The 15,288-nt window shown below is 39.9% G+C and overlaps 1 protein-coding gene across 1 annotated transcript; it reads left to right on the top strand.

Annotated features, from left to right (window-relative positions):
- Window positions 1–1,867: 1,867 nt before the first annotated feature.
- Window positions 1,868–14,958, top strand: gpcpd1 (glycerophosphocholine phosphodiesterase 1). The gene is made up of 20 exons (XM_070849068.1): window positions 1,868–2,116; window positions 2,554–2,633; window positions 3,079–3,169; window positions 3,264–3,348; window positions 4,568–4,643; window positions 5,541–5,582; window positions 5,767–5,890; window positions 6,165–6,405; window positions 6,553–6,715; window positions 6,854–6,983; window positions 7,111–7,165; window positions 7,254–7,346; window positions 7,558–7,635; window positions 8,041–8,080; window positions 8,354–8,412; window positions 8,670–8,735; window positions 8,921–9,057; window positions 9,424–9,559; window positions 10,220–10,380; window positions 13,230–14,958. The coding sequence occupies exons 2-20, from the start codon at window positions 2,585–2,587 to the stop codon at window positions 13,426–13,428; spliced, it is 2,025 nt and encodes a 674-aa protein (XP_070705169.1). The 5' UTR covers window positions 1,868–2,116; window positions 2,554–2,584; the 3' UTR covers window positions 13,429–14,958.
- Window positions 14,959–15,288: the final 330 nt, after the last annotated feature.

The following is a 15,288-nucleotide window of genomic DNA, read 5'->3' as shown; positions in this document are numbered from 1 at the left end:
CAAGGGCATTGACACTATGCCTTCGCTGCCATGTAGTCAGAACAAACATTGCTGGCTACACAAATGCATAAAATATGTCAAAGACAGTTTTATCAGAGAAGCTTTTTGAATTGTCTCACTGTAAACTGCAGCACCTGCATGAGTACAAAACAATGTCATGAAAAAAAACTGTGTCCTCTTGCCCAACAGTGCTGACAAGCACCGGTGGCATTATTATATATCATCTGTTTTCCATTATTGTTATTGTTTTTTAGATTTAATATCTTTGTTGGGTACTTAATTTCATTTTGTGTTTGTATTACTATGATTGCCAGATTGTATTTGCTCATTGTGGATCCTAGTCTTACCATATCTGAAATATTCATCTATACAGCCAAGTATATTTGGACTGACCAAACTATGTTTCTACACTGTCCCGTCCCTGTCCCTGTAGTTTTGGTTATAGCTATGCAGTGTAAGTGTTATATAAATAATAAATGATAAATGGAAAGAAAACTGACATCATTCAGACACATTCATGATCCATCAGTCCCCAGACCAACACTTTCCACAAATTAACTTTGCCCAAATAATACATTACTGGGAGGATTCTGTGAAAATGCTGTAGGTTTTATTGTGAGGGAGAATGTGAAGATTGGCTTGTAACCCTGGTCATCTGATCCCAGTCTGCCCCAACCAGCCTAAACCACTGAGTTACCCTATAAAATATTTACTTTTCGCTTATGCAAACTGTGCTTTCGTAGAAAAGATCCTTGCTGGGTCATGACGCTGTACTTGTGTGTGTGTAAAATCGATCCCCACTCGTGAGGAAGATATTTGGGTGAACAGTCACAGACACGCTGTTGATGACGCCCTTTCGCCTTCCTGTTTAAGGGACCACCCCTGCCAAATCACCTCCAAAACAAAACTTATTCTCGCAGAAAATATGCAAATTTGCCGTTTTCTGATAACCATGTGCTCACACTTGCTGTGATCGTGCAGCCATGCAGTGTCATTTTCTCTAACAGGCATTTTCTGCCGCTTTGTTTATGTTCTCGTCCTGTTTGTCTGAAGCCAGCTGATGCGGCATTTTTGTCGCCCCGTAAACTCCTCCATAAAAGCCTGCTTGTTATTTTGTCATTATTTAGAAATAATACGCGTCCATTTTGGCCATAAATGATAACGAAATGTATCCAACCCAAATCCTAACACAACTATTGAACTTCTATTGAACTATTGAACTTCTATTTTACTTGATAAATCAATTAATTACAATGCCGCAGTAATAAATAGATACTAATATTTGATGTTTATGACTAACAAATGTTTTTAATTGCGTCAATTTTGTCGTCATATGTGCCTCTAGCTTCTTTGCACCACGATATTGTTTTCAAAAGTCTCCCACGTTTGTTTACTACTTCTTGCGTAGGAACACGTTCGCTCAGCTCATAACTGCGGTGTTTCCGAGGGTACGTGAACGCATTGTGGCGCCGATCCGGAGCAGGGCGGAATGAACCAGCACAGCTTCGTCAAGCGCACATCGGAAACGGAACGCAACATGGAATATGGAAATGATACATTCAAAATAAAAGTGTGTAGTGTAGGTTATAGTCATCCCTTTTAGCGTGTCACTTTAAGTTATCATGACTAAGATAAATCATATAGAAGATTTCAATCCACAACTGTCGTATTTATCACCAAACTTCGTCTTTGAATGAGAAATCGAAGGAAGTTGTCGAATAAATATTTTACTTTGAAAGCACACACCGGAAGTCTCACGTATGATTTTGGCTAGCTCGATGCTCGTGTTAGCTTGCAAATTGGCTGAAATATCCTGCGATGTGACCAACCTTTGTCTCAGTTTATCGGTCTACAATCCCGTTCTCTTGATAGGATCATATCTTTATCGTTTTCCTAGTTTTATAATTACGGCGTTATGTCAGTTAATGTCAAGCTCAACGTCGATTTGCTGTTTGATAAACTGGACAGCCATGAGTAACGGTGGACAGGCCGGTTTGTTTTTGCTCAGACCGGTGCCTCCCTGCGGGATGAGCTTAAGTTGGCGAATCTAGTCCCCTGTGAACTCTCCATCTTCGGGGCTGCCAAGAGCCGACGTGTTGCCGCCAAAATCAAGAAGGTAACGGTAGTTATAATTATGGTTTCCTCTGCTTCAGTTGCCTTTAAAATGTTGTGCACCAGACTTGTTATTAACGTTACTTGAGATTCAAAGAGATTCAAAGCGTTTATTGTCATGTGTACAGTGCAGAAACAGGTTTCCCTGTACAATGAAAATCTTACTTTGCCATCCGCACTGAATGTTAAAGAGTGAAAAAAGAAGAGGATAGAATAAAATATATAAAAACATATAAATATAAACTACTATTGCTAAATAAACTGCTATTGCTTGAGATATAAATATATTTACAAAAACCATTAAGATGAGTTAGCTACTTTTCACCTACGTTAACACTTTCACTTATCAAACCAACCAGTAGTCACACTTGGCTCAGGGCTCCACTTCACTTCTGTGCATTACTGATATTACTGTGCTAAAAACAGGTCTGTGTCTTTCAGCTTGTTTCTGCAGACAGTGCCTGTGTCAACCATGGAGACTGTTCAGGTGACTTTGGCTGTCAGAGGAGAAACATCCCCAGGTATGGATGTCTGTTAAACCTGTCAGACATAGCTGAAGGTAACAGTGTCCACATGACCTTTAGTCTACATGGGACATGTTGCTGTAGTCATGTACTAAAATGTGTTGTAATAGACTGTTATTGTGTGTCTTTTTCAGTCATGGTGGATTTGTGAAGTGTAGATTTGCCCAAACATTGATATCATTGTTTGTGTTGTGGTGTCTGTTTGTTTGTGTGTGTGTTCCACATAGTTCAGATAAGTTTGTGGGGGAAAAAAAAGAGTAGATTGTGTAACTTTTTTCAAGTTTTCAAACATTTATTAAGCATGTAACGCATTACATCATCTGCGGCCTATGTGAGCATTAAGTTGTTTGTTAAGAATGTCAGTCAAAATTGTTTTATATATATATTTTTTGTTTTTTGTTGGAAGTTACATCAGTTAACCCGCCAATTTGACCATTTCTAGGGGAGGTGATTGCAGTTGTTGGTAGCTGTGAAGCCCTGGGAAGCTGGAACCATCAAAAAGCCATCATCTTGCATCCTGATGCAAATGATGGGTAGGTTAAAGTTTTCAGTATAATGTCTGACCCATTAAAAACATGCTGTTAACATATGAATAAAATATTTATGCGTGCGTTGACTCCCTGACAGAAATATGTGGACCACGACAGTCACTGTCCCTAAAGGAGTTGTTTCCAAGTACCGCTATTTCAAAGGCTACTTTCTGGAGTCAAAGGTGAGCAGAGTCTCCCGTCTGTATAGTGGTGTGGCCTTACAATTGACAGATATTTTTAAATTTAAAGCCAATCTGTATCGGTATTAAGTATTAGTATTGTTGCGTGTTTTGTGATGTGATTTCAGGCTTTTCTTTCAGCTCATCAGCAGGAAGGGGAGAACGTTTCTACATTTGTTCCACTGACTTTGAAAAAGTGTGTTTGTAAGCCCTTGATTTGCCACAGTTAAAGTTAGGAGCACTCACAAGATCTGTGTATCTTTTTCCCCATATCTGCTTGAAAACCCGTAGAAACAGACGTGGACCGATGTGATTAAACATCCAGCCTTGGGCAAACTGCCAGCTGGCTTGCTCTATTCTAAGCATGTGACCTTTTGTTTTTTTTTACTGAGCTTCTGCTAACCACACCTGCACATAGATGTACACAAACATACCAGGGATCAGCTTTCACTGGAAAAGAAAGAAAGAGGGAAACCATGTCCAAAACATTTCCCTGAAAACAAGAATATGTAGCTCTCTCTTTGTAGTTTTCTCTCCTATTGGGGCATTGTATTTTTTTATCAAGGGTGTGTCTCACATTGTGTGAGAGGTCAAGCTGACAATAACTTGACTTCCTCGTGTTTGCACTGTACTGTTTGTGAGACGCCTCCTTTTTTTAAAAATCACGTAAGCTCAAATCTGTCACAAGCTTGAACCTGTCCTTTGCTTTCAACAGTTGATGCACGGTTAAAGAAGTTAACATTTCACAGTGCTTGAACTCCAAGTTACTGAAGTTACTGCCATGCCTGTGGAAAAATGTTAGCAGCAATATGTACAGTAATTTTGACTCACTGACCACATTTATTTTTCCTAATTGTACACTTGAGCAGTGTTGGGTATTTTTTCCCTCATGGTAATATATATTTTATTTTTGTGCTTTTTATTACAGATGTCAAAATGTGATGCTACAAACACATTGTTGCTGTAGTTAATGATGACTTTATTACAGATAAAGCAGCTTAAAGTGTAACTGAACAAGGTTTTTTTTCTTCACTAACTAATCCACTTTTCAGATTTCAACCCATGGTGGCTGACTGCCCTAGCTGGGGATTGGTGACTATACCCCCTCTAATCCTTACTCACACTCTGGTCCAAAGAAGGCTTTTAGACCAGACTGAGAAGTAGTTGTAGTGATGTGTATGATATGAAAACCCTAACATTGTACTAAACATTGGAATTGCAGAGTGCAGATGGTCCCTGTCAAGTGATAGTCAATATGTGGGAGACCCATCTTCAGCCCCGCACAATGAACCCCACAGGTATAGAACAACAAAGAAACGGTTTACAGTGTGGTTGGGTTTGGTAAAGTGTGTCGTAGAACTGTCCCTAGAACTGTACACAACAGCTAACCATAAACACTAATGTAGGGTCAGTTCTTGCTAATCCCACTGAAGATGACAGTCAGTAAGTCAGGGAGTGAGAAATCCGACCTTTGGTTTGTTATTTTGGGCTATGCATATGTCATAGTTACATACTGCCACCTGACTGCATTGTTTCTTCCTCAGACACTGTAATTTACTGGTAGGCTCTGGAGCTGCTTGCTTATTTGGCAGTGTGTGTACGCTGTGTCAAATATCAGGGGCAACTCTTGCTGGAATTATCTATAGCCATAGAGGAAACACTGCAGTGCAGTAGATGTCATGAAAAAGGTCATTGTGTTGGCCCAGCACTGACAAAGCCCATTCAAAATGACCTTGATAGGAAAAATAGAGTTTGCACCCTGCTTGATGCCCTCTTTGACCCCAGCCTCTCACCCCATCCTTGTTTTTCTTTCTTCCAGCAGATCCCATTTACAATGCCTGTCCCACTACAGTCGGAATTTCTTATAAATCTGAGGCTTATTTTTATATTCAATGCAGAAGTGATTTGTTTGATTGCTGTGTAGTTTCACAAACATCCTGCTAGACATGCACATGCTCAGAGCTGTAGTTTTTTGGAAACAGATGCATTTTATTGCTTAGTTGACTCTCTTGACGTTGAGGCAAATCAAATTCAGAGCAAACCAACAAATTCGGTGTCTTGTTCCAAAAGTCCAAACTGGGATTTGAGACCCTAAACCTAACCCTGTACACAGGAAATGCTGTGGTTTGATCTGAACTCGTTTGTGCTGCTAAATTCTTCTGCCCTATTTCTAATGCACCTTTCCTTTATTGCAGCATCACACCAGAATATTGACGACGGACAATTTGGAATTCACAGTAAGTTGGATATTTTACAATATGTAAAAACTCCATGACATAAAAGTAAAACTAAGTTGCTTACTGGTGCATTTGATGTGTCAGGGGAATTTTATTCCTCACAGACCACACTGTAGTCACTTCCTCTGTTTTGTACAGTGTGCTTCACCCCTTTTTTTTTTTTCTTTTTTTTTTTTTTTTACAGATGGGCTGAATTGTGTTGACTCGGGGTGGCTGACGTGCCAGACAGAGATTCGCCTGCGTCTGCACTATTCTAAGGTGTCGCCGGTGTCTATTACAAAGAAGAAATTCAAGAAGTCCCGCTTCAGGTAAGGATGACCCCAAAGTAAAATTTAACACCACAAGAAAGTTCAGCCTGAAAGTGACATGAGACCGATCAGTGGATCATTACAGTGCTACTATTACCCAAACTGTTACGTAAGTGTAACATTAATCCTGCATACAGAATTCAAATGAGAGTAGCAAAGATAATTAGATTTTTTTTTAAAATATATATATATATATATATATATATATATATATATATATATATTCGGGCTTTCAATTCGACCACATCTGCGTCTCATTTACCTACCGATACAGGATCAAGCTGACATTAGAGGGCGTTGAGGAGGAGGAAGATGAGGAAGAGGAAGAGCTCAGTCCTTCATCTTGGAACAAGATGACCACCACTCTGGAGATCAGTATGATCAGTGCCAATGGCTATAAGTCCCGCCACTCGCAGCCTGAATGTGGGTATGCACTGGAACCCTCCCAGTGGACTGAGTACAGCATCCACACCATGGACCCGGACAACCTGGAGCTCACCTTTGAGTTCTTTGAGGTAATACTTGTACTGGGAATACTGCCTCAGATAAACCAGTAAACCCATTTCTTGATAAGCAATAAAATGAGTATTCTTGACTAACAAATACAAGTGAAAAGGGAACAAATCAGCATTATTGTACCAATTTCATCTATTTCTTTACAGGAGGATCTGAGTGAGCATGTAGTCCAAGGAGATGAACATCCAGGACATGTGGGCACAGCTTGCCTGCTCTCCTCCTCTTTTTTGGAGAGCGGTAAGGACAACGGAGTAGCCACTCTCCCCATAATGGGTCGAAATTCCAGGCAGACCATCGGGAAAGTCAGAGGTAAGATTTTGTGATTAAAAATTCCACACTGGGTAACAATGACGGAAGGGGGGGGCATGCTTTACTTCCTCTGAAAGTCTTTCTTTGTTAATTAGTTAACTCAGTGTACATGGTACCTACTCTGCTACTCTGTTCTAGTGGATTACATAGTGATCCGGCCCATCCAGGGGCTGCAGTGTGACATGAGCTCCTCGTTCACCAAGTACTGGAAGAAAAGAAGCACTCTGGATGTGGGGCACAGAGGAGCTGGCAGCACACACGCAGCCAAGTGAGTCCTAATGACATGGAAAGGATAGCCTTTCGCAGACTAAACAAATAGTTAACAGCTCCACAGTGTGCATTTCCATAGGGGCGAGTATGTCAGCTCATCCTGTACGTGTTCCCTTGTTTCACAGGCACCACAGAGTCAGGGAGAACACAGTAGCCTCGTTTAAAAGTGCTGCCCAGCATGTAAGTAATTCAGATGATCAGGTCATGAGAAAATCTTTAGCTTTAACATTACTTCTACTTGAACTATCTGTCGGTTGTATACTTGTAGGGTGCTGCCTATGTGGAGTTTGATGTTCACCTCTCCAAGGATGCTGTCCCCATTGTATACCACGATCTGACGTGCTGCATATCCACCAAGAAGGTAAAATCCACCAACGCCTGCTCTACTTGATGATGGACATATGAAATATGAAAATGACTTATAGTTCCAAAATATAAAATATCCTACTTTTTTGTTGGTGTTTTTATTTTCCCGTAACTAAACATGATTTGATAAATATACACTAAGAGAAATGGTAAGCATATACAAATGTGTGTTACCATTAATGTAATTCTTTCCATCCTCCTGACAGAAAAATGACAAGACTTCTTTGGAGCTCATTGAAGTGCCAGTCAAAGACTTGACATTTGATCAGCTGCAGCTTCTCAAGGTAAAAACCTGTAAAATCAAAACTTTGCAAATAAAACCCAAGCTCACCCAAACCTTTCTTATCCTTTAGATGAAAGTGGACAGTTATTAATGTTAATCACACCTGTAGTTTTCCTGCTGTGAGAAGTTATTTACAGTTGCACAGACACACATGAGAACTGATTAGTAGCAGAGGGTAAAGCCATATTTAGGTAGTTTCCCCAAATTACCAGTGGATAGAATACAAATAGTTAGTATGAAGAACGTAATCATGATAAAATACCAAAAAGTATACACTTGTTGCACTCCCCCCCCCCACCCTTGCCCTGTGGCCTAGTTAAGTTGTTCAGCAAGTTACAGAATATGTTGTACTTCTTCTTTTGTTAATGGCTTGGAAGGTAAATGCATGCTTTGCTTTGTTGCACAGCTGGCCCATGCCACTGCGATGAAAGGAAGCGATGACAAAGGTATGCAGCTACTGTTTGTTTTTTCTGTCTTTATTACATCGCCACCATCTGCCATGGGGAAAAAATGAGAGTCGGGTGACATGTTGAAAAGCCATTTTCGTTCATTTCAGTTTTGTTGCATACAGTATGCTGTCATACAAACAGTAGATCAAGAGGCTGGCATGAAATACATTTTGATCAAACGCCACTTTGTGTGCGTCAGGTTACATTGCAGCACAGTGATGTGATTTGTGTGATGTGCATTAACAGTAATCTGTTTTGCTTGTTGTTCAGATCTGCTGGACGATGAAGATGAAATCGACGAGCATCAGCCATTCCCCTCACTCTCACAGGTAAATGACTTAATGATGATCATGATTATCAAACAAGTTTAAGCTTTTATCCCTGTTTTCACAGAAATATAGACAACAAGAGTAACAAAGAGGAACTCCGTTCTTCACCCTGTTGTACTATCTGCCAAATCACCATGAATTACTTATGAAGTAATTGATAAAGAATTAATCATTTGTCTTGTAGCCTACGTTTCACTGTCTTTTGTCATCTCAAAGTCACAGTAAAATGAACAGCATTCTTCATACCTGTTCCACAGATCTTCCAAGCTATTCCTGAGCATGTGGGATTCAACATTGAGCTCAAATGGATCTGCCAGATGAAGGTAGGTATACTTAGTAGGGCAAATTATATAATCATCTGCTCAATAATTTGCATTTAGGGATCTCCAGTACAATAAGCAGCAATAATTTTATTTTGACTCACTCAAACATAGTGTACTGGAAAGAATATTTTGGCTGTAGAATTCAGTTTGAAATAAACTCATGTGAGTAATTGTTTTTCTGGCAGGACGGGTCATGGGATGGCAACCTATCATCCTACTTCAACATGAATACCTTCCTCGACATCGTCTTGTCATGTGTTCTGCAGAAAGGCGGAAAAAGACGCATTGTTTTCTCCTGCTTCGACCCGGATGTCTGCACCATGTAAGCACAGCTAGCAACTGAGGATAAAGTATGCCCAGATTTGATTAGGCAGTAGAAACCGCATACTATCCAGAAACAAGAATGTTACAAGGCCGTGCAGTTGTGGGCTGCTTAAATAGATGATTTCACTTGTGAAGAGATTTCAGACAAACAGTGATAGAAAGTTTTCTCTTAATTATTAGCGTAGGATTAGTGTATTTGAAAGCATCACTCATATGAAAATTATTTAAATGTTCTTGCTCTCTACGTTTAGTTTTCAAGAAAAATCTAATTAGCCAGTCAAGGGAGGCTGTGTGTATGAGATATAAGTATAAACACAGTAGGTGCCTCTCGAGCGCTGCTAACTTATCTTCCCTTTTCCATCAGGGTACGTCAGAAGCAAAACAAGTACCCCATCCTCTTCCTGACTCAGGGAATTTCAGACAAGTATCCTGAGCTGATGGACATCCGCTGCCAGACCACTCAGATCGCCATAAGTTTTGCCCAGAGTGAGAATATTCTGGTGAGTAGTGGTAGCAGAGAATCAAATATTTATCACGATGTATCTACAGAATTTTCCAGACTTAACTGCTATACGAAACCCATTTACCCATATATGTCACACAACAGTTTCACATTAACGGTTTGCAGTATTTCATTCAATTCAATGTGTAATTTTATATTTTGTAAGCACCACTCTATGTGTAATGGACATCTAAGGCAAACAGATGTAATGTTTTGGTATGACAGGAAGGATTTAGCTGGATTTCACCCTTCCCAACTAAGCACGTCATCTGCTCAGTTCTAGTTTTAGTGCCACAAATAAACACATTTGGACACAGTTACCAAAATACTGTTTAACTGTAACACAATGCTTGATTTTAAAAAGAGGATTTGAAAGGACTTACAGAAGGAGCCGATCAAACGCGTCAGCTAGCATAGTGCTGTGAGCTGACTGTAAAACATCCTAAATGGTTTTAGCAGTGGACTCCAGATGGCTTACGCAGCATAATCTGAGTCACTTATGTTGTTTAAGGCCCACACGGGGCTGAATGATCTTACCTGCTATGCGATTTGAGGACAAACAAGCTACCAGAGTTTAAACGAACTTGAGAGTAGGTAGGAATGAAATTTTATTCTGAGATGAACTAAATAAAATGAATTTCTTTCCTGCTCCTTTTAGGGGATCAGTGGCCACGCTGAGGAGCTGCTGAAGAACCTCAGCTACATCGGAGACGCCCAGTCTAAAGGCCTGGTGGTGTTCAGTTGGGGCGATGACAACAACGACCACGAAACCAGAAGGAACCTGAGAGAGCAGGGCATCGATGGGCTCATCTATGACAGGTAGGTTAACATGTAACATGTTTATTTGTGGCCAACTGTTGTAGTGTAGACCACAAGCACAACTGTTCCTATAATCAGCATAAAGCGGCAGGGCGCGGTGCAAACAGCTCCAGTCGAAGGTGAAAGTTCCTTTCCGCCCATTTCTGTTCTGATAAACTCTCTTATAATTGCGTGTCCAGCTACAATCTCTGCCCGTTACCCAGCACCCTCCATGAAAACTGTGCAGTACACCCTGTGCTGTCTTTGTGCTGTAACACACATGAGCCGTTAAACAGGACTTTTAGTTTTATAAATATTATTACTGCTGCTTCAAGGTTATATAATAAAACACTGGCAGATACGTTAATCACTTGGCACCTGCCGTAGCTGTTGATTAAATTGGTTTGATTAATCATCGGGCATTTTGTATATGAGTGGGAAATTGGTACACAAGATGTTCCGGTGCTGTTACATAAAGCTTGGGTTGCCAGCAGGGTGAAGGAGAGTTTCCTCTGGTCTTAACAAAGCTGCGAGGTCAGCAGGGCCTGTTTGTTCAGCCGTTTCAGTTCTGCATTTTATCTATGTTTGCACTTTGGCCCAGACGTCTGCAGAAAGCAGACCGTAGGATTTGAACCCTGTGTTACAGTCAGGCAGTCCTTGCAGATTCCAGATGCAACTTTAACATCTCAAATTAAACAAAAACCAAAAAAAAAAACGACATCTAGGTTGTTGTTATTGTTATAACTGTGCCTCTTTCTTACAGAATTTGTGAATGCTTGGTGCCATATAATGACTCAAGTTCTCCAGATTCCCGTAATGTCTCTCTGGTTCCTGGCTGTGCATTGTTAATTTACTCACTCTACCCTATGGCTGTTTTGATTTTTTTGGAACCCCCATTCAAATCCCATTCTGCCTGAAAGCCTGTATCTTATTCTTTAATATATCCATGACAATGATGCAAGACGGTTGACTTCTCATATGTCTTCCACCATAATGATACAGAACTTGACGTTTCAGTGGCAACGATTTTTATATCTTTTTGGATTTTCTTCAGAAAACACAGTTGTTTGATTGGTCAACTGCCATGTTTATCATTCTGAGGCTCGTTTGCCCTTATTTTTTTTTTTTTTTAATGCCTGCGTATTGTTTTGGGTATGCTTTGAAAGACCTTTAATCAAAACTTGATATGATATTCAGTGATATTCAACTTGATTTTTGAAGAAAAAGAGAAGATAACACTTAAAGGCTTGTTTAGTGCATGAGACCGTGTTACTCGACATACTGGCTTCTGTATGAACCAAAAAATATATATTTGCATTTGCTTTTTTAACTGCTAGTTTTAATCTAATTCTTCTATTTAAAAAAAAAGATGTGTAGAAGTTTCATATCACCAAACCACCTTGATAAGCACGCATCTCAGTGTGTGATGAAACTGAGTAGAATGGATGGTCTTAAATAACATTGTTCCAAGAGAGGCCTGTATTTAAGCCCTATATGTGTAGCTGTTCATCTCCCAGCATCTTTGGCATCTTTGTCAGATGTCACAGCATATTTTTCACTTTAAAAAAAAAAAAAATGTGTAGATGATCTGCTTGTACTGCAGTTTCTTAACACAAGGGGTGATTGCACTGGATGTGCTTGTTTTGGGTTGAAAATGAGTTTCATTGCTCTGCCTTCATTGGATGAAGCCTCCAGCAGCCTTACAAACACTTACATTTGCTATCTTGCATCAGTGGATTCACAAAGCTGGAGCTTCCTCCCCTGAGCCTGTTTACTTTAAAAGATGAACACAAACCTTAACGACCTGTAACCTCCTGTAATGCAGAGATTGCAGCCAGAGATTATACACAGCCTGGAAAAAGAGGTTTTATTTTATGAGAACAATCTCTAATATTGTCCATATGGGGAAGTTGTAAGAGAGAGCTGCCCAAATAAAAACTGATAAACCCGGGACCAACCCAAAGTAAATTATCTTGTGAGTCACGCCCTCGGGCGCCGTTTCACTAAACACGCCGAGTGTCAGACAGGTAAAAAGCACGATGCCCTGAATGTACAGATGGCATCAAAAATCCTTTTAACTCACCGAAACAATTTAGGTTCCTTCTCAGTGCCAAAATAGCTACCAGCACAATCATCCCCCCAACCAAAATGAATGCAGCAGACATTGCTGTTTCCATTGACATGGGTGCATGAAAACATGAGTGTGGATCCACTGTGTGTTGATATCACCCATTTGCTAGTTGGTTTAGAGCAGAACCGGAGTCTTCTTGCCTGATGCATGACTTATATTAGATAAAATGTGAAAGTTAACCCATAAATCTGAATATATATATATATAATAGTTTTCTGTAAGTTATTACTAACAATAGTTTTTTGTTCCACTGGACTACTCAGTAGTGCTGGGCGAAAATTCAATATTATTATTTAGCAACTTTCAGTGAGTTTTATCATGATAGTATAAACAACCATCACATCAGGGTGTTTTCTTGCCTAAATCATTGATTCAAGAAAATTGTAATCAAATGAAACAGAACGAGTGGTGTAAGACTTAGTTCTACAAGTGGGAAAAGTTTTGTCTGACTTTGCTTACATGTGCCATATCATGATGTTCAGTAGATACAGAAGGGAAAAATATTCGTACAAACATTGTGAAATATTTTTGAACTCTGTTATCGAGCCCTACTACTCAGCAGTGAGAATTCTTTAGGTTTTTTTTCTACATTTTTGTTCACAAAATGTCTTTAAAAAGGGGAAACTGCTATCACTTTGGTTTCTGAATGACGGAGAGCATGTGAAGAAACTTGTGTGGTACCAGTGTGCACCAACTACTGTCTGATCTAACTAAAGGATGTCTCCTCCTTTTCCTTTAGTATCTGTGAGGCTCAGGGGGAGCAGCCAAACATCTTCCAGGTAGAGGAGCAGCACTCCCTGCAGGAGGTGATTACAGAGGAGACCCTAAAGAGCTCCAGCTGTTCCTGCTACTCCATTCCCTGCTCCATGGCTCCCTGCGTCGCCTCCAAGGCCCGTGCAGGCAGCGGCGAGTCCGATTCTGGCCTCAGCTCCTCATAAATATTACTAATCTTCTACCCTCTAACTGACCTCACAGCACATTGCACACTGAAAATACCCAAGGTGGGAATGGAGTGATCGAATGAAAACATGCACTCGCATATGTACGTGCACTCAAAAATTACAGATCAGGTTTGAGTATGTATTCTAAAACTGATCTAGATTCATCATTCCTTTCCCACCTTCATACATGACCACAAGTCCAACCATTTTAACCATCTCCACTCCGATCAGCTTTTTTTCAGATTTAAGTCCATTATCTGTCTTTACAAAAGTTGTTATTTATGCTTTTTATTGAAATAGGTCGATACTTTGCCAAAAAATGAAGGCAGCGATGTATACGTTTTAATTTTTTTTTTTCTGTTTGTGACAGACAAAGGCGTGTTTAGGGATTAGATGAGTCCCTACAGAGGTCTCTATGATAGTGAAACATTATCAGGTTGGGAAATTATGCCTCACAGCTGATATTTATTTAGCCAATATGTTGCTTCTCCTCATGGTCAAAGTGCTAAAATCCAATGCATATGATATTGTACGGGTGTAAATGACTTTACTGCAAATCTTATGTCAAACTTTATGATGATGCAGGAACAACATGCTGTTTTTCTGTTAGTGCTGTTGTGTATTTTTTCCATGCATGTAGCCAATACCTTCAGTGTTATTTTCATCGTCTCAGATAGCAGTGAGTAGCAGCTACTGATTGCTGTGTCAGATATGAGAAACACACAAATCATTTTGAGAGTCTAGCACGTCCATTCTTTGGTTAGGTTTGCATGCTGCAGAAGATTTGGATGACAGTCTGGGTTTTCCACTTGGTGGATGGACTACATGTCTGATCAAGTCGCTCTTGATCGGACTGTTGAAAGCATTCGCTCCTCCTTTCCACACCCTCAAACTCCCGCTTCTTGACTTTTAGAGGATTGAGAGCAAATATTGTAAAATACATACTGCATAGTGGATGTACTGTATCCTTTGGTTCTTTTTATCTACCTTATTTAAGGAAAGGCAGAAGATTGTTTTATTTGCGACAATGCACATACATACCACTGCCTTAAGGGGGTCTGTTTGTGTGTCTTGCCTTTTATTGGAAAATTGCCAATACCTCACTCTTCATCCGTTAGAATAGACTGAAATTAAGATGTCTGTACAGAATGAACAAATACAAATACCTATACTTCCTTCTGTAAATCTCATTAAACCTCACAGCACCCACTCTTTTTATTGCATGGATATCGCACATATTACATTTCATCATTTGAATATTAAAGTGGTGTACTGGTATAATACAATAGTAATGTTGCAATTTGAACACAGCAAAACAAATCCATGCATAGTATACTGTATGTATAGCTGTCTAGTTGCACAATCTCTTTACTACACACTCTTCGTGACAGAGTCGTGCACCGTCTGTAAATGTGTCTGAAAGAATAATAATGGAGAATGAATGAATCTAGTGTGTAATATCAACTGCCACTTCAGGACAGAGGAGTGTAAATGGTGATGTAAATAAAATCAAAACCTATATTTGTCTATTTTGTCTGTGACTTTTTCTTTTAGCATCACTTGAGTCTTTTGTATTCATTTTGCTCAATCACATGAGCTGATGATGAGCTGATCATTTGGATCATGTGTGCTGGAGCAGGGAAACCTCTAAAACATGCAGGGCAGTGATTCCCTCAGGAGCACGATTAGGAAACACCGATGTAGGAGGTCGGTGTTGATCCCTTGATGTGGAATGAGCTGCATTTTGACACTTTCTTGCATTCGCATTAGCTTACCGTCGGCACGACACAATAAGATGGAACACTTTCAAGTTGAAACCTTGAACTAGTTCTGACGGAGAATTTCAGAACATCTGAA

Source organism: Pempheris klunzingeri, chromosome 18, assembly GCF_042242105.1.
Source record: "Pempheris klunzingeri isolate RE-2024b chromosome 18, fPemKlu1.hap1, whole genome shotgun sequence".
NCBI lineage: Eukaryota > Metazoa > Chordata > Actinopteri > Acropomatiformes > Pempheridae > Pempheris > Pempheris klunzingeri.
Note: the sequence above shows the minus strand (reverse complement) of the source record. Positions and strands in the feature narration are given on the sequence as shown.

Coding starts and splice junctions, on each gene's coding strand:
- gpcpd1 (XM_070849068.1), top strand. CDS start 2,585: ATGGAGACTGTTCAGGTGACTTTGGCTGTCAGAGGAGAAACATCCCCA. Junction 2,634..3,078: donor CAGAGGAGAAACATCCCCAG/GTATGGATGTCT, acceptor GACCATTTCTAG/GGGAGGTGATTGCAGTTGTT. Junction 8,081..8,353: donor GAAAGGAAGCGATGACAAAG/GTATGCAGCTAC, acceptor CTTGTTGTTCAG/ATCTGCTGGACGATGAAGAT.